General features: G+C 47.2%; 1 protein-coding gene and 1 pseudogene across 1 annotated transcript in view; one reads left to right on the forward strand and one right to left on the reverse strand.

Annotated features, from left to right (window-relative positions):
* Cmtm8 (CKLF like MARVEL transmembrane domain containing 8) overlaps window positions 1-19,858 on the reverse strand; it is a 53,077-nt gene extending 33,219 nt beyond the window's left edge. Inside the window, exon 1 of the mRNA XM_021207967.2 lies at window positions 19,418-19,858. Within this exon, the coding sequence (XP_021063626.1) occupies window positions 19,418-19,564 (147 nt within the window). The 5' untranslated portion in view covers window positions 19,565-19,858. The remainder of the gene's footprint in view (window positions 1-19,417) is intronic.
* On the forward strand, window positions 13,341-13,441 carry LOC115064858 (annotated as a pseudogene).
* Window positions 19,859-23,992: the final 4,134 nt, after the last annotated feature.

Consider the following 23,992-nt stretch of genomic DNA (forward strand, 5'->3'; position numbering starts at 1 on the left):
GGGGGGTGGGGACACACTTGGTAGGTAAAGATGCCTGGGTTTGATCCCTGAGATCCTAAGTTGCCCCCTGACTCTCCTCCACATGCTTGCACGTGTGTACACACACACACACACACGCATGTGCACGCACATGTACACACACACACTGATAATTATAATTTAAAAATTGGCCTTAAAATCTCGCAGGGTTTGCTTAGCCCTCAGGGGTGGCTTCTTCCCAGCCCAGTGAGAAAGCCAGTGTGCTGTTCCACGTGTGGTGGAACTGACATGTCTACCAGGGACCAACGATCCTCCTTATGCTATGCTCCGGCCCCTCAGTGATCTACTGTAACCATGCACCAGCAAGGAACATAATTCACAGATTACGTCAGTTAAAGATTAACGGTAACTATGCTAGTTACTTGTTCATCTCTGGGATCAAACCCCTGACAAGACCAACTCATGGGGAGAAGGTGTTACTGTGGCTCACAGTTTTATGATAGAGTTGGGGGGGTGTGGCTGGGGTTCTGGCCTGGGTTTGAGAGACAGCATCTTGCCATATCATTGGGTGGATGAGAAGCATAAAACTAAATAGAAGCAGGCCAGGTTATACCTCAAGCCCACCTCACACCACTGACCTCCTTTAGCCAGCCAAGACTCACCTCTGCAAGGGTCCACAACCTCCCAAAACACTGCTCACTACTGGGGACCACGTGGGACCACATGCTTAAACACTTGATCCTCTGGAGGGACATTTGACATTCAAAGCACCACACTAACCATAAATAAAACCAAACACCTAGAATGGTAGACTCTAACACAAGGTTTTCAAATTCCTCTCAGAATGTCCTGCGCTGTGCTCGTCCTGAATGACTGCGTGTGACTGAAAGAACACAAAAGAAAGCTGAGGACAAAGAGGGACCACGGTGCCTGGCTTCCAAAGTGCTTGTAGGCACCTGTGACCAGCAGTGTAGAGAACAGGCTTGTGCCAAATAGTACTGCCTGGTGCAATGAACCACGGCACCAATCACTGCCCTGAATCAAGCCACCATCTGTCTTAGTTGTTGATAAATGAAACTGTATTCATTTGCTTGTTTTTGACACAGGGTCTCACTGTGTAGCACAGGCTGGCTTCAAACGGGGCAATGTTCCTGAGCTCCGCCTCTCATATGTTGGGATTAAAGGTAAGTGTGCCACCACACCTGGCTCATTTTTGATTTTTGAGATTTCAAATGTTTACATGTTAACTTTAGACCTTTTCATAATTAAGTGATTCACACCGTAATAGCTGTTTTCAAGCCACAGTGCAGAAACGAGCTAACACACCTATAATCTTCTGGTCTCTGCCCACACAAATAATAATACCCCACCCCACCCCACCCCACCCCCAAAAAGTAAAACAGTGTTGGGTGTTACACTGGCAGTAGCATCAAATATCTTAGTTTCTGTCACATCTCCTGGTTGGATGGTTTTTGTTGAACTTGACAACCTCCTGATGTTTTCCTCACAAGCCTAGGTGCATTGGGCTGTATCATATATACATGTTATCTAGGTTTCGGTAGCATTATCTGGGAGGCTCTTGACATGATAAAAATGGTGTGATAATGCATTTCCCAAAACACATCTCTGTCAGGACATGATGTGTTTCTGCACACAGCTGTAGTCACAGTGAGTATTAAGACATTAAAAAAGCCAGGCGGTGGTGGTGCACGCCTTTAATCCCAGCACTCCGGAGGCAGAGGCAGGTAGATTTCTGAGTTTGAGGCCAGCCAGGTCTACAAAGTGAGTTTCAGGACAGCCAGGGCTACACAGAGAAACCCTGTCTCGAAAAACCAAAAAAGAAAAAAAGTCACCATTCATCAGCAACGACGTGGGACTGGCTCCAGTTCTGCAGCCTATCCTGTGCTGGGCCTTACAAAAGGCTCCCCTTTTACTTTAGTTTTAGTTGTGTGTGTACGAGAGCCAGGGTTTAGGTGTACGTGAGTGCAGGTGTCTGAGGAGGTCATAGGTCAGATCTTCTGGAGTCAGAAGCATTTTCGAAACCACCTCTCATGGGTGTTGGGAACTGAACTCAGATTCTCTGCAAGAGTGATACATGCCCTTAACCACTGAGCCATCTCTCCAGTCCCCAAAATTAATTATATATTTATAAAATGTTGTAAAAATAGTATAGAGAGATCTACACCCTCTACTGAGCTCCTAATAGCAGTATCTTATATAACTGGTACTTTAGGTCCAAACAGACCCATTCCCAGAGCGCAAGTAGATCTCACCACTCATGTATGTACTTAGTAATATGTATTTATTATTATGCATTTACTGCTACTGCTACTAATTTGCTGTTGTTTGAGACAGTATTTCACTGTGTAGCTCAGGCTGGCTTCAATCTCTCAATCCCCCTGCCTCCGCTCACCAAGTGCTGAGATTACAGCCTGAGTGAGCACACCCTCTTGTATATTTACTATTTATTTCTCTGTGTACACCAGATCTTCATGTATAAAGCAAGGCCCTCGCATTTGACCTGACCTGAAATCAAGCCACCTCCAGTATATAACCAACGCTTTACCGGGAGCAAGATTCAAGGACCATTCTCTCTCCTGCCTACAGGATCTGTGTGTGTTCTCCCACTGGGTCAGAGGGCAAAGGGTCAGACTACATTAGCTGCGCCTCTGAGGGCATGGCTCCCTGGGTCAGCTTCAACTGTTCCCTCACAATAAAAAGCCACATAAATTTGCATCTGGTCTAGGCATGGTGGCATGGGCCTTTGATCCCAGCACTTGGAAGGCAGAGGCAGGTGGATCTCTGTGAATATGAAGCCAGCCTGTTTTAGAACATCCAGGGACACATAGTGACAGCCAGGGATACATAGTGACAGCCAGGGACACATAGTGACAGCCAGGGATACATAGTATGATCCTGTCTCAAAAAAGAGAGAGAAAAGCAGAAAGTAAAGAAAAGCGAACAGGCTAAGCCTGCCTCCATCACTTGCTTTCTTGAGAACAAGGCACAAAACACCGTCAAATCTTTCTGCTCTAACGGCCCAGACACCAGAGAGTTCCCAAAATAGTGACAGGAAAAAAAACAAAACTTTCCCCCTCAAACAATTGACAGGCCTTTTCCTTTTTGGCATGGAGAATTCATTCAACCAAATATTTTTACTTCCAGGTCCTACAGAATGAAGACAGAGAAACACAAAGTTATACACGCTGGGGCTATGCTTTACAAATGAGGTTTCACAGGAGAGACATGGAAGCCACCTCAAGCTAACTATATTTTCTGGCCAGGAACAAATAAGAGTCGTGTGTGGTTTGTATGATTGTGGTCCCAACTTCCTGGTGAGGCAAGAAACCTGCAAGATCGAGGGCAGCCTGGGCTACACAGGGAGAGCCTATGTCAAACAAACCAGTGACCAGAGGTAGCCAAAGGAAAGAGTTAAAATCCAGTGGGGTACACAGGTCTCTACATTTATTCCCACAGTTCAGTCTCTGATACCTTGATTCTCAAACTGGTGGAGGGGAGAGAGGAAGGAGGAGATGAGGGACAGAGACAGAAAAACATTTCATCTTTTGCTTGCATCTGACCATCCTAGATTTCCGTCAGCTTCTCTCTTCCCTCTCTTCCTTCTGTTATGACAACTCTATTCAACCTCTCTGTCTGTCTGTCTGTCTGTCTGTCTGTCTGTCAAAACAAGGGTCTCATGTAGGTAGCCTGTGTTGGTCTTAAAATCTCTGTGTATCCAAGGATAATGTCAAAGTCTTGGCCCTCTTTCCTTGACCTACCAAATGTTGGGATTACAGAACTCCAATACCATACCTAGCCAGTTTAAAGGGAACACACACGCGCACACGCATGCACACACACTCATGCATACAGAGTTAAGGGGTATGAGTATTTTGACTGCACAATATATTTGTGCACCACTTGCGTGTCTAGTACCCTTGAAGGCCAGAAGAGGGCGCTAGATCCTCAGGAGCTGGAGTTACAGATGGCTATGCGGTACCACATGGGTTCTAGGGTGTAACCTGGGTTCTCTGGAACACTTGATCTCCACAGCCGAACTGTCTCTCCAGCCCCTAAGGGAGCTATTTACAAGGGTGGCCACCAGAAGAATTCCAGGGAAAACAGAGCTTAGAGTCAAACTGGAACCAGCATCCTGCCATGATAAGGGTGCAGGAAATCGCTAGAGTCTGACTGGTAAATTCAGGAGCAAGGGGTTTCCCCTTGCAAAGTGGGGGTGCCAGGAAGATGAACTCCCTTCCCCCACAGAAACAGCTGAAGCCACTGAGTCAAGACTTGACTCCACCTGGGGTCATAAAGGCCTGGCTTAGACCCCTCCCACTTTTGGTTGTCACGGTGTCCATCACAAGGCCTTTCCTTTAGGCCTCACAGTGGCCTCTGTGAGACGGGAGGAGGATGTCTCCAGTAGGAGATTCGTGTTTCACCTCCGCTCCAGTGAACATAGCAAGAGTTTATTCCACATCCAAGAACAGATGACCGAGGTTTGGGAGTCTTCTACCTCCAACAGAAGAAACAGCCATGTGACCAAACCAGGTCCTTCAGGGACCTCCTGTACTTGGTTACCACCAATAAGAAAGAAACTCTGCCAGGTATGGTGGTGCACTGGGGAGGCAGAGGCAGGGGGATCTCTGAGAGTTTGAGATCAGTTTGTACCACAAAGGTGAGATCCCACCCTCCATGATAAACTCCCCCCCATGTTGAACCCCACCTCTGTGATGAACCCAGCCTCGTGTAACTTTCCAGGGTGTGTTAGCCTTTTTTTTTTTTAATCTTATTTAAGCCAGTGTGGTCAAATTTCCACCATTTTCAACTACCTCACTGTAGAGAGTTAAAAAGAACGTTGGCAACAATTTCAAGTACTCAGCAAATGGTACTGATCACTACTCTGCTAGGTACAAAGAGCTGTGCCAGGCAGGGTACCTACAGAGGAGGGAAGAGAGGAAAAGCCAGGCAGTCGCTGGTGGCACCCACAAAGCCTTATCCCCCTGCACCTCTGACCTAGTTGTCACCCACCTGCCTCAGGCCACAGCGATTTGACTGTCAAAAGAGAAAAACAGGTTTCAGTCTGGTCTAGGCCACTTACTGCCTCTGTTTCGACACCCTACGCTTGCCCAACTGTCAAAAGTGCAGAGGGCATGGCCTTCCTGTATCCAAAATAACTTCTACAGGCTCAGCATCGTGCGTCTGTTCAGTTTTCCAAGGGAAATCTAAATCTTCTGATAGCTGGTTTTTACATAGTGGCAATGAGTTCCACTGAAGCAGAGCCACGTGCTTGGGACAAAGGACACAGTGTCTGCCCACCCTGGTCACCCTCAAAGGCAGCTACTATCAGAGTTGTCAGTCCATTTCCTAAAGAACAGAATCAGCAGAGTGAATTCTGTTCTTTTCTACCTCCTCTCCCAGTTCCTAAAACGATAAAAATAAAAATAAAAAATATATTGTTATTATATTATTATTATTCTGAAGGAGTGTTTTTATGTAGCAAAGGCTGACCTTGAACTCTGAGGCCCTCTTCCTCCGCTTGCATCTCTGAGCTGCACCACCCTGCTAGGCTCACGGCAGCCCAAGGTACCCATGCCAGGAAAACCCTCAGTCAACTGCACGACATCTCCAGCACACCCCTGCCTTCTTTTCAAGATTAAACAATTCTCTCTAACCACAGGACTGGAAAATGGCGCCATGGAAACGCTAGCTACCTATTCAGTAAGTAAATAAATAAATAACTAATGCCAGCAGGTGAAAAGGTTGCCCGCAGTTTCTTAAGCAAGTTCTTCTGGGAGCCGCACTAAATGAGTTCACCCAGACCAGCAGCTCCTCCAAATGGGAGAGAGACAGAGAGGACGCTGGAGACTCGACCGCCAGTGCTCACTGTGTGGGAATGGTGAGATGGATCGGGTGCCAGAAACCGACCTGAGGGGGTAGAGAGATGGGGCAGTCGTTTCTGAGTTCCCGGCGCCCACATCAGATAGATGGTTCACAACTGCCTGCTACTTCAGCTTTAAAGATCTGACAGTCTTCTGGCCTCCAGGGGCACCCAGACACATGTGGCACACACACATAAATATAATATAAAGCTTGAAATGTATTGGCTTCTTATAAACATTAGAACCGGGCAATAGCCATGAGAGGGGAGGGGGAGGCAAAGAAAGCACGGGCTCGTTGGAACTAACAGAGGTGTGCGGAAGGCTTTAAGGATGCTGAGATTTTTGAGACAGCGAGGTCCACACCACTTAGGTAACATCACCCGATCCCCACAAAGGGCTTCAAAATTTAAGGAGGAGGAAGGGGCAGGGTGGGGAGCAGGTGATGACATGGACCTGGTGAGTAGCTAGCTTCAGGAGGAGATGAGGTAAACGGGAACCGACAGCATGCCTGGGTGTGCCCAGCGTGCCCAGAGAGCCTAGTTGGAACTGGGCTCTGCAACACACACCCGCAATCCCAGCATTTGGAGTCAGGAGTTCAAATCCCAGCACTTGAAAGTCAGGAGCTCAAAGTCACCACTGATAACACATTTAGCTCAAGGTCAGCTTGGGCTTCCCAACAACCCCTTTCAAACAAACAACAAACAGCTCAAAACCAAAAGAAACACTAAATACAACAGTGGCCAATCTCATCTTTTCTTTTTTAAGATTTATTTATTATTATATCTTAAGTAATCAAATAAGTAATCCTGTTTGACATATCGTAGTGAGGCTGCTGTTGTATCCAAAGACAAAGAAAAAGAAAAAGAAAGAAAAGTGAAGGCATTAAATGGAAAGAAATTCTGGTTTACAACCAACCACCACAGAAAGAAAGACACCTTCCATGTACTAGCCATAAACTGTCATTCTAGAGTTGTGTGACCTGAGTAATTATCTCCCAAGAGTGAGGAAGAAAAAGATTTTCACAAAACTGAAACAGCTGAGGGGTCTGAGCCATAAAAAGCAGGGAGTGAAAGCAGCTCTGTGGGCTGGGTTCTCTCAAGAGCTGGGGGCACAGAGCGAGGACAATGCGGCCCCAGAGGGAAGAAGGGGATTAAATAGAAACACGTTAGGTAATAAAGGTTCTTTCCAGGTTCAACAGAGATAAGATCTCAGGTGAGATAGCAATCCTTTAGTAACAGAGGCTACTCATGGGGGGTGGGATGAGAGGGGAGGAGGGAGAGAATGGGGAGGAGGGGATCTGATAACCAGTGCAACAGGAAATACTTTATAGTTTAGAGGGTTAGGGGCTCTGGCCCGAGACCCCTTAGCAGATCAATCAAGTGTCATCTATAAAGCCGTATTTAGCTGGCCGTGATGACACACTTGGGAGGCAGAGGCAGGAGGAGCTGTGAGGCCAACCTGGCCCACATTTTGAGTTGTAGGGGTACCCAGTGAGAATCTTGTTTGATTGTTTTTAGAAGAAAGAAAAAAAAGGAAGAAAGAGAGAAAGAGAGAGAGAGAGAGAGAGAGAGAGAGAGAGAGAGAGAGAGAGAGAGAAGCCATAATTTGGAATACTGACCTCACCGTTCACCCTACCGTGAGCTGTTACAGTCTAGAGGTCTAGCACCTTAGGGAAGGTTTCCATAGGACAGGATTTGAAGTCCCCTATGAGTTAATGGACCCCTATACTTGGGATGTCACCCCAGTTACAGTTCTGGGCTCTTTGTTTTGTTTAGGAGCCAGATGAGCAGGGCTACAGACTTGGGCAGTGTGCTTGTCAGTCATATCAACTGGACATAAGCTATAGTCATTTCAGAGGAGGGAGCCACAAATAAGAAAATGCCTCCGTAAGGTAGGCTGTAGACATTTTCTTAATTACTGATTGATGGGGGAGGGTCCCACCCGTTGTGGGTGGGGCCATCACTGGCTGACAGGCAGACAAGCAAGCCAAGTGAAGCGAGCCTGTAAGCAGCTCCTCCATGGCCTCCGTATCAGCCCCTCAAGGTTCCTGCCCTGCTTGAGTTCCTGTCCTGACTTCTTTCAGTGATGAACTGTGATGTGGACTCATAAATCAAGTTAACCCCTTTCTCCCCAAGTTGCTTTGGTCATGGTGTTTATCATAGCAACAGTAACCCTAAGACAGGCAGCAAGTACCTTTCCTGCTGAGCCGTCCCCAGGCCCACATATACATACATCATATACATACATCATATACATACATCATATACATACATCATATGCATAACATATATGTATTTTATTTTTTATTTTTTGTTTTTTTCGAGACAGGGTTTCTCTGTGTAGCCCTGGCTGTCCTGGAACTCACTCTGTAGACCAGGCTGGCCTCGAACTCAGAAATCCACCTGCCTCTGCCTCCCAAGTGCTGGGATTAAAGGCGTGCGCCACCACGCCCGGCACATATTTTAATGCTTTATGACATGCCAGTTGTTAAATGGGTAAAAGGAGGAGCCAGATTTTGTATAAACCAGAACTTGGGAGGTGAAGGAGGGAACATCAGGTGTTTAAAGCCAGTCTATGCTACCTGAGATCGGGAGGGCTGAAGGCAAGGAGGAACCTTGCTCTGAGAACCTGGGGAAAGACACCACCCGACTTCTCACTTGTACAAGTCCAGAAAATTACCCGAGGCAGCCAATCCCCAGTACTTTTGGAAACGGGGAAGAGAATACATGTGATGCCTCCCACCTGAGCTGTTTCCCAGGACACCATTTGTGTCAGTCAGCCTTACAATACCATCTACCCTAACCCTCCTCGCCCACTTTTGTTAGTTCAATGTAACCCCATAATAGAGTTAAAAAAACAAAAACAAAAACAAAAACAAAATTCAGCATTAGCTTCATGGGCAAAACAAAACAAAACAAAAAAGGAAAACATGGCAAAACCCTATCAGACTTAAAAGCCTTTTAGATCTAAGTCCCTGGGAGGGCACATGTGCATGCAGGGATGGGCACGGAGGCCAGAGGAGTTCTCTTTGCCTTATTCCCTGAGACAGGATCTTTCACTGAATGTGGAGCCAGGCTGTGGCTAGCAAGCCTCCTGTCTCTCCCCTCTCCACTAGCTTGGGGTTATAGGAGCCAGCTCCTTATGTAGACGCTGAGGATTTGAACTCTGATCTTCACGTTTGTACAGCAAGCTCTCTGAGCCACTAAACCATTCCCACACACCCCAGTAGATCATTCAGTATAGCTATTGTAGACATCCACAAACAGCTCCAATTCTAAGGAAACGCTTTGCCTTGTGAGACAGAAGACACAGCTCCGCGACTGGAGGCTAACCTGGAGTCAAGAGCTGATAAGACCGACATTTCCCCCTCTTGACTGTGGTTTCATTGATGGCCACCCAGGAGCTGCCTCTGAAGCATCTGCCTCTAGGAGTCCCTTCAAGCCTGCTCAAAGCTAGTATTTCCGAGCGAGATTTATTCTCTACAGAGATCTCAGGCATTGATAGGACTTTAGTGGTGTAGTGTTTACAGCTTCAGTGTAAAGAATACTGTGCTGCCTCCAGCTGTTTCTGGAAACAAGGCAGATTTTAAATAAACACTGCTCTTTCTCCTCTGAATTATTTCCCCATCAGGTGGAACCTCTTATAATTAGGTTTGAGATCTGGGAAGGAAAGCGCAGGTGAGAAGAGGAACGAGGTTCTCGCCACAGATCATAAGCTCAGACCTCTGGAAAATCAACCAGCCCGTGGCTTTTCAGGCTTTCTCTGACTTATAGCAATGGAAGTTGATGTAATCTTTCCACTGTGGCTTCAAAGTTGCACCATTCACAACTGTAGCTAAATCATCCTATTAATCTTTTACAAAGTCCAAATAAACTGAGCATGGTAAAATACACAGGTCTATTGGTTTCTTACTGTAGGCTTGCTTTTTTCTTTCTTTCTTTCTTTCTTTCTTTCTTTCTTTCTTTCTTTCTTTCTTTCTTTCTTTCTTTCTTTCTTTCTTTCTGTTTTGTTGTTGCTGTTTTGGATTTGTTTGTTTGTTTGTTTGAGACAGGGTTTCTCTGTGTAGTTCGGGAACTCTATAGACCAGGCTCAGAGAACCACCTGCCTCTGCCTCCTGTGTGCATTTCGACTGCTGGGTGCTTACTGTAGCTTTTAACCTTTAAGATTCTTTAAGGCTGTGACCCTGCTTGGTGTGGAAGCGTTGAACACTAGCACTTGGGGGAGGGGGTTGAGGCAGGAAGATGGACAACTGAAGCCTGGGCTACACAGGGAGACTTCACCTCAAAAACAAAGAAGAGGCGGACTGGAGAGGATGGCTCAGTGGTTAAAAACACTGGCTGATCCTCCAAAGGACCAGGGTTCAATTCCCAGCACCCACACGGCAGCTTACAACTGTCTGTAAGGCCAATTCCAGACACTCATGGCAGGTCCACCCCCCACACCACTATACTCATATGCACACAAGCGAATCATTTTTCAAAACAGCCAAGAATTTAAATAGACATTTCTCAAAATATATATACAAATGACAAAAAGTCACAGGAAAATTGCTCAGCATTTTTGGTTACCACAGCAAATGAACCACACCCACAATGGTAAATCACTTCATACCCAACAGGGTTGCTACAAAAAGTCAAATGAAATGAAGCCCATGGGTCCTTCTTGGGACTGCTTTGGGACCAGTCTATTGAAGTCTCAAGACGTTCATTCGACTCACCGAAGAGACTCCATTTCTTTAGCTAAAATGCCCAAACAAATCAAAAGGAAAACGTCTTTTGCAGAAGGTTGTTGATTAAGGTTCACAGTAGCATTATATTCATAATGGTCAAAATACGGAAGCAACTCAAACGTCTGCCAGCTGGTGACTAGACAACCAATAATCTTGTATATGATGAGACAGAGACAGAATAACACTTGACCACGAAGAAAGTAAAATACTCACACACTATATAGCATGAGTATGTCTTTTGATTTTGATTGGTGTCGTGTATGTGTGTGTGTGTGTGTGTGTGTGTGTGTGTATGTGTGTGTGTGTGTATGTGTGTGTATGTGTATGTGGTATGCATGTATGTGTGTGTATGTGTGTGTATTGTGTATATGTATGTGTGTATGTGTGTGTGTTTGTGTATGTATGTGGTACACATGGATGTGCCATGTACACATGTAGAAGCCAGAGGGTTGACTTCAGATGTCCTCCTCTATTCCATTATACCCTACCCTTTTGTTTTGTTTTGTTTTGTTTTGACACAGGGTCTCTCTTTAGACCTGGAGTTCATCAGTGGGCCAGTAAGTTTAGTGACCTCCCTGTCTCTGCCGCCTAGTGCTGGGGTTGCAGAAGCACGCCACCTCACCCAGTGTTTCCTGTGGGTGCTGGCGATCTGAACTCAGACTCTCATGCTTGTGCAGCAAGCATCTGATGGACTGCATGAATGATTCTTGGAAGCAGGATGCTAAGTGACAGCCATCCAAGAGTAAGGACCATTAACGCGTCACATACAGAGCAGGCAAATCCACAGAGACAGAAGGTAGGTTAGTGATTTTCCCCTTAGGCAGACGAATGGGAAGAGTGGGGGAGTGCCAACTAGCAGGTGCAATCTCTTTAATGAGGTGAAGTTCTAATTAGCTAATGGGGATAGTTTGTCCAAACCTATAATCATCTATGATCCTCTGAATTGTACCTTACAAAAGGTCAACTTTATAAATGAGTCATATCTCAATAAAGCTAGGAATTCTTTCAGGCCTGGTACTATAAACCTGATAATAATGGCTAGGGTGGATATAGTCCCTGGGGGTGAGCCTACTATTGTTACTTTGCTAAGTGGACACACTACTGCACTTTAGCCCTAAGTGAGCCGTCTGTACCATCCTTTCCAAGGCTCAGGGAATGGGGGCTGAAAGTCGTAAGAGCCACAGGATAGGGGAGGGAGCTTAGAAATGCTGTGTCCTGGATGTGACATGGCTGTGGTAGCCACAACCCTATAGCAGCTGTGCCTACTTGCTTTACGAATGCTCAAGACCCTGCACATTTTCATTCCATCATAGCTCAAACTGCCCCACCACTCCCTAGGGAGCCATTGGCAGTTAATAGATGCTGGGGAGGGGAGCCCCTTTCCTTAATGGTGTAGCCCCTGCTAAGTTGCCCTTGCTCAAGCAAATAACCCCTTACCCATGCCCTCATAGGCAGCTCTTATGAAGGGCACGCACCACCATGCCCTCCTCCTTTAAAATTAATTCTAACTACTCAAGAGTAAAATAATCCAGAGAAAGATTCTGTTTTGATTACTTGGGGTTTTGTTGTTGTTTGTTTGTTTGTTTTCAAGACAGAGTTAGAGAAACTCTGTCTTGTGTAGGCCTGGCTGTCCTGGAACTTGCTCTGATGACCAGGCTGGTCTCGAACTTGGAGATCTACTAGCCTCTGCTTGACAAGTGCTGGGATTAAAGGCATGTGCCATAACCACTTGGCCAGAGAGATTCATTTAGCTTAAAGGATGTTTGTTAAAATGACATTCAAAGAAGGAAACATGCGACCATGGGAGTCTGGCTGCTTCTGGGGAACCGTGTGGTCTTTAGGAACGGAATGAAGGGGCCTCAAGTGCTGGCTCAGTGGTTAAGAGCACTGGCTGCTCTTGCACCCACATGGCAGCTCACAGCTGGCTATGACTCTGTATTTAACTCTCTTTTGGCTTCCTCAGGCACCAGGCACACAGGTGGTACCCAAATAGACACACTAGCAAAACAGCTGCACACATAATAAAATAAATATTTTTTAAGAGGCAAAAACAAGTTGGTCAGGGAGGCATATAATATATAATACTCATGCATTATGTAAATTCATAAAATAAAGGATGCTTTAAAAGATGGAATTTTAAAAATTCATATAATAAAAAAATGCTTTAATACCCGAGTAAGGGTGTCACACAAGGTGGTGCACTCCTTTAGTCCCAAAACTCCTGAGACACACACAGGAGGATCTCTTCTCTTTCTAGGCCAGCCTGGTCTACATAGTGAGTTTTGGTGTGGCCAGGGCTACATGATGAGACCTTGCCTCACAAAAATCAAAGGTGGAAGGAATAAGAAATAACTGAATGAAGAAAAGATAAAGAAAGAAAAAGAGAAAGGGGATGGGAAGGGAGCAGGTATAATCAAGGTACATCATATAAAACTGTGGAAGAATACATTTTAAAAATCCATTCAGCAGGTTGGGGAGCTGGCTCAGTAGTTAAGAGCACTTGCTGCTGTTGCCGAGGAACAGAGTTCAGTTCCCAGCACCTACTGAGGGTGGCTTACAACTGCCTGTAACTCCAGATCCAACAGAGTCAAAGCCTCTGGCTTGTGAGGGCACCTAGGCCCATGTGCACAAAGTCATCATCCACAGACACAGGTGTGACCTAGAACTAAAGATAAAATAATCTTTTAAAAAACGGGGCTACTCACTTATGGAAAACGGTATCCAGTGTCAGCAAGACACAGGACACACGCTCGCTTTGGGAACACATAGAGTAAAACTGGGCAGATAACAGAGAAGATTAGCATGGGCCCTGCTCAAGGATGACGCGCAAATTCACCCACTTTCTCCTTTTAACTCAGTTGAGGATCCCAGCCCATGGAATGGAAGCTTCTAGCTACTCTTGGGGTGAGCTTTCCCATCACAACTACCCCAGGGGAAGACACACCCGGAGCCTTGTTTCCTAGGAGATTAGAGTGTGTCAAGTGGACAATCCTTTATCCACCACAGTCACAGCAAGGAACAGAACTGGTTATGTTTTTGAAAATTATGTTTAAGTAGCATATAACTCAAGAAATTCAAGAAGAGTACACCCAAAAGGTAAATAATGGTTCACCAAGAGTTCTTACCAACAAACAACAGGCCCTCAGCAGCTCTGTGTGCTGGAAGTGTCCCATGCATTTCAAGGCATTGGCACCCCTAGCCTGCATGGGGCATTAGGCAAGCAGTAGAACCCCCTGCACTCTGACAATTTCCACTTCACCGTGCTCCCCACTTTAGATGCAGAAGGACACCATGCCTGTGGGGGGGTGTGTGGTGGGGGTGTGCTTAGTTCATCTTTGTAAAGTTTCTTTTCCTCACTGGCTGCCCCCCCCCCCATTCTGTGAAATGGAAACAAATCCTCACTCTTTTGAAAAGGGGCTGACAAGACCCTGATTTAGATGCCAGTCCTCAGTCCACCCAGTCCCTGTTGTCTCAGCTAAGTTTGCTTGTGACAGTTAAGTAAATAAAAGGGGACTTAACATCATGACATGGATGCCATACTTCATTTGAAAGTCACCAATAACAGGAAGGATTCAATTAGCTGGGATTGTTGCAATCACTTTGATTCTGTTTCAAGTGCTTGTAATAGTTACAAGATTGCAGCATCGGCCAATTCACAGGTCAAGTACTGGGCTCTTACTAGCTTGTAATGAAACTGTAAAAGGAAAGAAGCCCCTGTAATTTGGTTTCAACATAGTTACCAAGGCACAGCCTTGAGTGTTAGGCTGAGCTACAGGCACTCCCCCTGACCCAGGCAGGCAATTAGTTCATTTCTTTAAGGTTCAAACAGAAGTCATTTCTTGCAATGTATGTATCGAGGGGAGGCGGGTATGTTTTAAGGAATGGGGTGGCAGAATTCAGAAACACACCCACAGTCCTCCATCTGCAGATAACCACCATACTTTATGATATTCAAGAAATGGCCCATTACAAGCTGCATCTACATCCATATGCTAACTCCTGAACAAATAAGTATCTTAGAATAAAGCACTCGGGATGGAGAGGGGGCTCAGAGGTCAAGAACATTCATTATTCTTTCAGAGGACTGGAATTTGGTTCCCAGTACCCACATCTGGTAGTTCACAGGTTTGTGTAACTCCAACCCAAGGGATATAGTGCCTTTTCCAGCCTCTGCACACACACACACACACACACACACACACACACACACACACACACACACACTCAAAAGCATGCATGGGCAGAGATGGGGTGGAAGGGAGAGGTGTTATGGTGTGCGTATAAGGTATGTGTGTCTGCATGTTCCTGAGTGTGGATGTGTACAGGAACACTTCCTGGCATCCAGTTTGTTTGAAGCAGGTTTCTTTGTTGTTTGAAGCTGTGTATACTACAGGCAAGCTGGCCTGAGAGTACCTGGGGAGTCTCCTCAGGCACATCCTACGGAGTCTGGCTTTTCATTGGTTCTGGGAATCTGAATTCAGGTTGTCACGTGGTGTGTCACTTCAGGGGATCCTTAGCATCTTGAATTTGCACTGTCCTTCTAGCTTGCACATAAATGGCACACACTACCGATGACAACGTGAAGCAGTAGAGCTTTGAGGGGAGGTGACCTCAGGATGTTCGCGAATAACTTATATTCATGCTTTTTAGCCAACAGTTCTACTTTAAGGAACTTTCTTTTTCTTAGATAAATAACAGAGAGATCAGTTGCTGTGCATTGTGGTGTTAGCCAGAGCCAGAAACTCGTTCGCCTTCCAGTGCAGGGGTGAGGAGGAAACACCGGAAATCCTGCAAAACTCTCACGGCATCTGCCTTAGTTAGGGTTTTACTGCTGTGAACAGACACCATGACCAACGCAAGTCTTATGAAAAACAGCATTTAATTGGGGCTGGCTTTCAGGTTCAGAGGTTCAGTCCATTATCATCAAGGTGGAAGCATGGCAGCATCCAGGCAAGTGTGGTGCAGGAGGAACTGAGATTTCTACATCTTCATCCAAAGGAAGCCAAGGAGCAGAGTGTCTTCCAAGAAGAGTCTCCAAGTCCACCCCCACAGTGGCTCACTTCCTCTAACAAGGCCTAATACTTCTAGCCTAGCTAAGCAAATGCGTGCTCCTAGATTCAGGGAGACACCCTGCTTCAAACAAATAGGAGAGAGTGACAGAGGACATCTTTGTTCACACAGACATACACATCCACACAGATAAGTAAACTAAAAAAAAAAAAAAATGTGTAAACAGCAGGCCACAATGAAGAAAACAGTATATGAGGATTTTTTTTTTTTTAAAGTGGAAAGAGCACTGGTTGCCCTTTTGGAGGTCTTGAGTTCAAAACCCAGCAACCGCATGGTGGTTTACAACCATCTGTAATGGGACCCAATGTCTTCTTCTGGTATGTCTGAAGACAGTGACAATGTACTCACAGACATAAAACAAGTACATCAATCTTTTTTAAAAATGCTTTAAAGTGGGAAGACTAGAACAATAATCCAATTTTTAAAAATTTTAAAATGATGTTTTCCTTTTTTGAGAGAACTCACAAGGTACTCAGTGTGCAGGAAGAAAGACCCTCACATGAAGCTATGTCACTATGACAGTTAGAGAAAGAACATTCTAATGGGATAGGGGAGATGAACTGGAATTAACTTTTTATTTTGAGAAAGGGACTCAGCACAGGCTAGTCTGGAACTTGTTATGTAACCAAGGATGACCTTGAATTCCTGACCCTCCTGCCTCTACTTCCATATAAGTTACCCTATGGCTCCGTTGTGAGGTGTTTGCCAAGTCATAGGTAAACTGGTACTGGTCCAACCCAAGCCATATAATGGCTATCATGGAAGACAGGCAGAGCTGAACTTCCATGGTCCATGTATTGCTTTTCTATTGCTGTGATAAAGCACGTGACCAAAGCAACTTATAGAAGAGTTTATTAGGGCTTATGGCTCCAGAATGCTAGGCTCCATAATGGCAGAGCTGCTGGGCGTGGTGGCGCACTCCTTTAATCCCAGCACTCGGGAGGCAGAGGCAGGAAGATTTCTGAGTTCGAGGCCAGCCTGGTCTATAGAGTGAGATCCAGGACAGCCAGAGCTATACAGAGAAACCCTGTCTCAAAAAAAACCAAAAACCAAAAACCAAAACAAAACAAACAAAAAAACAAGGGCTGGTGAGATTGCTCAGTGGGTAAGAGCACCCGACTGCTCTTCTGAAGGTCCGGAGTTCAAATCCCAGCAACCACATGGTGGCTCATAACCATCCGTAACAAGATCTGATGTCCTCTTCTGGAGTGTCTGAAGACAGCTACAGTGTACTTACATACAATAAATAAATAAATCTTTAAAACAAAAACAAACACAAACAAACAAACAAACAAAATCAAAAACATAATGGCAGAGCTAAGGTGATGGCAGAGGCAGGAAGTTTGAGAGCTCACTTTTTTTTTTTTAAAGATTTATTTTTATTTTATATGAATACACTGTAGCTATCTTCAGACACACCAGAAGAGGGCAGTGGATCCCATTACAGATGGTTGTGAGCCACCACCATGTGGTTGCTGAGAATTGAACTCAGGACCTCTGGAAGAGCAGCCAGTGCTCTTAACCACTGACCCATCTCTTCAGCCCCGAGGGCTCACATCTTAAACCACAAGCAGAAACAGAAAGAGTGCATTGGGAATGAACTCACAGAGATGCCCCTGCCCATACCTCTCAAATGCTGGGATAAAAGGCATATGCCCGGCTCAAGGATGATTTGACTCTAAAACAGGCACTGCTATCTCTGTCTGACAAAGAAGGGCAGAGACTGGGGAGATGGCTCAGTGGATAAAGTGCCTGCTGCCCAGAAGTACTGATGTTGGCCCCTCAGCACCCATGTAAAAATCTGGGTACGGTGGTACACGGCTATAAATGGGGTTTGAGACAAGTAGATCCCAGAGGCTCAACTAAATGCCCCGGTTCAGTGAGAGATTGTGTCTCAAAAAATAAGGTGGAGGGCTGGTCAGATGGCTCCATGGATAAAAAAGATGTTTGCCACCAATCCTGACAGCGTCCTTCAAATCCCAAGGGCAACTTGGCAGAAGGACAGAATAGGCTGCCATAAGTTGTCCTCTGACCTCCACAGGCCACATCCCCCTCCCAAGTAAAGAAGGGGAATATGAAGACACCCACTTGTCACTCTCCTGCATCTGCCACACCTGGATGAGCATAGCCACACATGCCCATGCACACACGCACCAAACCCAAAAACTGTTTGGAGGAGCTCACTGCAGCCTATAGAGCCACGTCAACACATCAGCAGTAGTTCGACTTAGTGATGGGATGAAGGGTCCTTGACAGTTCTTTCGCTTTCCTATTTTCTGAAGGTATGTAACAGAGAGCACGAGGGCGGCAAACGCGTCAACACAAGGTGGTGGTGGTCCGGGCCACCCCACAGAAGCCCCAACTCAGTCACTTGAGCGTCTATTTGCTTTTCTGAAGCAGGAGAGCCTGCCAACTCCCTCACTCACACAGCAAATATTTGTTGAGCCAGGCCAGGCCTTGCACTGTGACTGTAATACTTAGGGCTATTTAATAGGGCTGCAGATACCCCTGGGGCTGCCTGGGCCAACCGTTTTGGAGATGAGCTAAGCCAACACTTTCCCAACTTTCCGTGGAAGCTGATTGGGTGGGTCTGGGGTGGATCTGGGCCTTGAATCAGCAAGCTCCCAGGAAACACACAGGGGCTGCTTAAGGTTTCTCAGAGGGTCCATGCACGCTCAACCACTGTACCCCACGATCTCCGCCCCCATTCTCTAGCTTTCCTATGGGCTGGATTTCAGTTTCACAAATGTTTCCTTGGGTCTGAGATGCAACAGAAAGGGAGTCGACGCTCCTTAGCAGGTAAGAGCAGAGAGCAAGAAAAGGGCAGACATAGGCTTGAATCTCAGCTCTGCCAACAAGAGTAAATTTCCGCCTCCTCTCCGAACCTCAGTTTCCTCGCGTGTAAAATAAGCTTACTTGCAACCGCCTTCAAGGGAGAGCGCTTCAGGAACTACACACGCTTAGAAGCTCCTTCAGGACAGACACCCTGGCAGTGGGCGAGGACAATAGATAGTGGCCGCTACCAGTAGTCAACAGAACTCCAGGCGGAAGGCCTGGCTTCCCAGGAACAGCACGTACAAGTCCTGCCTCCCTCCCAGGCACTTGCCCAGCCCCCACCAGGATGTGCACGGTCCGTACAGCGGCTCTCAAGGTTTCAAAGAGGTTGAGATTCTCAGATTTATTCAGGGAAATGTTCTTGATTCATCTCAATTTGATCACAGGAAGATAATTACGCAGAAGTTCTCTCCTTTATAACTTTTAATAGGAAAGCTTTTTAGAACTGGGGGTGCGGCTCAGCGATAGAGCATCCGACTGGCACGTGAAGCTCTGGGTTCCAGTCCAGCAACTTTGGAAGGGTCAGTTTGATAAAAAGCTTTGTTTTTTAGGGACCCGTGCACGTGGAGATCAGGTGAGGTAGGCCCTACGTATTCCAGACACCCACGATCTATAAACGCCCACCAAAGTATCCGACTCTCGGGAAAGACCACCATCCCTCGAAAGAAAACAGCAAGCTGTGAGATGCCTCCCACAGCAGACATCCTGAGGGTCACGACCCCGGTCCCCAAGGGAGCCTCAGGTGAAAGAACCTGGATGTGAGTTTTGCACTTTACAAAGAAGTCGAACGAAGCTCAAGAGTGTTCCCGGAGCCCGCGGGAAGACCGGAGCCAGCTCGGTGGGCGGAGCTGGAGGCGCGCGAGCTAGCCGAGTCCACCTGCCTCCCTCTGCCCGGCCCAGCCCGGCCCGGCCCGACACTTACGATCTCGGCTACGATCAGGAGCCCCGGCGGGGTGCGGAGGAACTCTCGGTCGTAAGCGAAGCTGCTGCTGGTGGTGGAGAAGTTCTCAGCGAAGGAGCTGGTAGTGGTGGTGACCGTGTGCGAGCGCGCGCGCTGCTGCTCTTCCATCGTCGCCCTGGGAGCTGGCCCGGGTCCCCGAGGACCCTACCCCCACCCAATGAGTTCCCTGGGTTCAGGGTTGCGGGCCAGGGAATCGCGGCTGATGGGAGGCGGGCAAACCCGGGTGATCTCCAGGGTCAGGTCCACAAGTGTCCCAACACCTCGTCGCGCGCACTCCGGGTCTGCTCGGGGACCCGGGAACGGGATCGCTGGCGACCGGTGGCAGTGGACGGCGGGGGAGGGGAGAGAAGAGGAGGGGCGTAGACTGGGCGGGGGAGGGCGGGCACTCCAGGACCTCCCCTCGGGGGCGCCGCCGCGCGGCCACAGCACCTGTCTCCCGGGGACTGAGAGCTCTCGGGGGTGCAGGGACGCGTACCGGATCGCTAAGGGTGAGCGGCACCTCCTGGTCACACTCCTCCTAGCTCGAGCCACAATTAGGCTCCGCCCACCTAGGGCCACCAGACTTGGACCAGCTTCCTCCCACCTGGCCGGACTAGCAGCAGGGCCTCTTAAGGAAACCCAGGCCTCTAGGGACGTGGCGGCTCCCGGACTCAGACAACCAGGCGGTTGGCGGAGGGAGGCTAGAATTGTGACCCAACCAGACCTTAGACCAGGGATCGATATGAGGCCGCTTGGACAGCCTTCACCCACTCCGCTGCAGAGGTCACCAAAGCCGGCGCTGTTTCCTGCCCCTCCTGCCCGGAACAATTTGAGGAACCAACTTAATCGCCCGGGAGTGAGAGCAAGAGGCTTCCAGGCGCTCTCCACAACTCTGGCGGAGACTAGCTGGATCATGGAGAGGAAGATGTAAGGTGTTCGGGGTTCCTGGTCAAGATGTATCAATATGACAGATCTCATTAGCTTTCGGGGGTGGGGGGAACTTGTTTCAAACTTGAAAGGAACCGTCGGTGCAAAGTGATGTTTATGACAAGCTAGCTGTGCTTCCTGGGGTCAGGGAGAAGAGGGTGGACATCTCCTTGCGTGGGCAGCTGTGTGCCAGTCAGGTGAGTGCTGCCCAGAACCCTGGGTACTTGTGTAATTAGCATGAAGTTATTGGTTCTGCTTTACTGAACCTCAGTGGTACCACCCGTGTCTCAAGACAGACTTTGATGGACGATGGACATCTGGCTAAAACGATCTGCTTCCATGTGCCTGTCCCCCTCTTGTTCTGTGAAGAGTGACAAGAGACAATTAATCTGAACCCACCAAGTGGGTTTTGATTCAAAGTGAAGGCATATCAGATTTTAAAAGTTGTCAGAAAGTGTATCCTATTGGTGGATCCAAAAGGAAAGCACAAATAGCAAGCTAATAGGAGTTGGCTTATGGGAGGTGGTGGTTCACACCTTTAATCCCAGCACTCAGGAGGCAGAGAGGCAGGCAGATCTCTGAGTTCGAGGCCAGCCTGATCTACAGAGTGAGTCAGAAGACAGCCAGAGATGTACAGAGAAACCCTGATTTTGAAAAAAAAAAAAATAAAACAAACAAAAACATCTTTTTAAACCGGGTGTTGTTGTTGCAAGCCTTTAATCCTAGCCTAGAGAGGTAGAGGTTTCAGGCCAGCCTGGTCTACAGAGTGAGTTGTAGGACAGCCAGAGATACACAGAGAAATCCTGTCTTGAGGGTGGGGTGGGGGCGGGGAGAGTTTAACCCTGGGACCTCTAGGGTAAAGTGTTTCAGGGATATCCAACAATTTCAGTGTGGTGGCTCATACCGAAAATCCATCACTGGGGGGAGCTGAGGCAGGAGGATAGAGTTCAAAGCTAGCTTTAAGTTACAGGGTGAGATCCTGTCTCAAATAGACTGTGCTACATAGTGAGCTCAGCCTGGATACAGAAACCCTATCTCAAAAATAAATAGTTCAAGGTCATATTGGGCTCCATACAGGGTTTGAGGCCAGGCTGGGCTACATAGTGAGACCCAGTCTCTCCTCCCACCACCAATGAAAAAAATTCTTTTTTCCTTGAGGCACCACCTACCTGCCACCCCCTGACATCAAGTAGGTCTGGGATTAAAGGCATAGACCACTACATCTTCATTTATTTATTTGTTTATATTTCATGTGCATGGTAGTGTCTGGTTCCCTGGAACTGGGGTTACAGACATTGTGGACTGCCGTGTGGGTGCTGGAAATTAAACTCACATCCTCTGAAAGAGTAGTCAGTGTTCTTAACCACTGAGCCACCTTTCCAGCTTCGGGAATTCACGTTTTTAGACCCCTGTGTAGACCAGTCCACTGAGGGCAGAGCTAGGAAGCTGTATGGGAATGAGCCTCCTAAAACCAAGTGCTCAGAGAAATTGCTAATACGGCTTGGAAGTGAGAAACATGGGTATCTGGAGAAGCCTAAGGCAACACATACCCAATACTGAAGACTTGAGGTCTCAGCGATTCTATTCATAATACAAAGGACACTCCCTTTCTGAGACCCTTGGGGCAGGATGGTTTTCAGGAGTCTGGCTTTACTTTGGGAAGATAGACTAAGTGACTGGAGAGATGACCCAGGCACTAAGAGTGACACTGCTTTTACAGAAGACCTGAGTTGGGTCCCCAGCACCCATGTCAAGCAGTTCGTAACCACCTGCAGCTCTAGCTCCAGCGGATCCAACGCCCTCTTCTGGATTCCTCAGGCAGCTGCACCTCACACACACTCAACAAAGACACAGACGTGTACATAAAGATAAATCTTTAAAAAGTAAAATAAGTATATATATGCCATTTTCTTTGTGTGTGTGCATGCATGTGGGGCATGAGTGTGTATGTGTATATGTGTGTGTGTGGGTGAATGTGTGTAGAGGGTGAGTGTGTGTAGGGGGTGTTAGTGCGTGTGTATGAGGCCAGAGGAGGACATTCAGTGTTGTATTCTGTCACTGTGTCAGGGTTTCCCACTGATCCTGGAGCTAGGCTGGCATCCAGCAAACCCCAGTGGTCCCCCTGTATCCACCTCTGATGGCTCTGGAACTAAAGACAAGTTTGTGACCAGACCTGGCTTTTTATATGAATGCTGGGGGTTTGAACTCATGTCCTCAGGCTTATGCAGCAAGTTCTCTTCACCACCTGCCTCCCCTATGATCCTGTACAAGGTCCCAGTCAACTGTACTAATTTTCTGTAGTGGGAATATGTATGTGTTGGGATTATATATCACAGTATAACAATGATTCTGAACATCGGCAGCTTCAAACCACCATTTTATTTGCCCAGGAAACTGTTGACTATGAATTGCAGCTAGGCTTGGCAGGCAGGGGTTGGAGGCATGCTCTCATCTGGGAACTGGCTGGGCTAGGTAATTGAGAAGGTGTCCCTCCCATAGATGCTACACTCACTGGGCTTGCTCTTCCATGAAGCTGAACTCTCTTGCAGCATGGTGGGCTCTGCAGCTGCTGGCTACTAAGAAGGGCAAGAGAGATACATTAGTTACTTTTCTTGTTTCTTCAAGTCCCTGACAAAGGCAACTTAAAGAAGGGAGGGCTCACTGGAGTTCACAGTTTGAGAAGGATACAGTCGTCATAACAGGAGAGAGGTCTGTTGGCACAAGCATGTTGCAGCTGGCCACACTGTACCCACAGTCAGGAAGCTGAGAGAAAAGTGTGTGTGTGTGTGATACTCAGTTGGCTTTTCCCATCTCATGTCCAAGTGTCCATGGTAGTGTCCCACCCATGTTCACAGGGAGAGTCTTCTCAGTTTCGTTAAACTTCCCTGGAGACTCTTCCTCAGGCACACTCAGAGGTGTGCCTCCTAGGCGATTCTAAATCCAATAAAGATAACCTGAAGATGAACAATCACAAGCTGGGACCTCAGGCCCAGACCCTCAAGGTACATAGCATCTTCAAAACAAAACACACAGACAACAGACTCTACTGGCAAAGGCCAGCCAGATCTGAACAGGAAAAACAGACATCATCTTTGCATGGAAGGAGCCTCACAGGGTTATGCTCATCTCCTAACCTACCAAGGAGACAAACCAAGGTAATAAATAGCTCCAGTCAGATTCAGTTAGATTTCTCACCAACTACATTTTTCTTCGAACTTAAGAAACTCGTCCCTGAGGACTTTGTGTTGAACAGAACTGAGATCTGAGATCTGTAGGAATACAAAACCAAAGAAGAAATCAGGAAGATGGGAGGCTTCCTGGGCTAAGCATTTGCCACCAAGGCTGGGACCCACGGAGCAGAAAGAAGAACTGATACCCTTGGGTTATCCTCTGACCTCGAAACACATGCTTTGGGATAGCCCCACTCCAACTATGAATACAAAGTTAAAACAGCCAAGTGTGGGGGTTCACATGCTCAATCCCACTCGGGAAGCAGAGGCAGGCAGACGGATAAGAGTTCCAGCGTAGCCTGGTCTACATAGCTACACAGTATGTTTCAGGCCAGCCCAAACTACACAGTGAGTCCCTGTCTCAAACAAAACAATGAAAACAAAACTTCTAACTTCATCT

Source organism: Mus pahari, chromosome 10 (assembly GCF_900095145.1).
Source record: "Mus pahari chromosome 10, PAHARI_EIJ_v1.1, whole genome shotgun sequence".
In the NCBI taxonomy this organism is placed as follows: domain Eukaryota; kingdom Metazoa; phylum Chordata; class Mammalia; order Rodentia; family Muridae; genus Mus; species Mus pahari.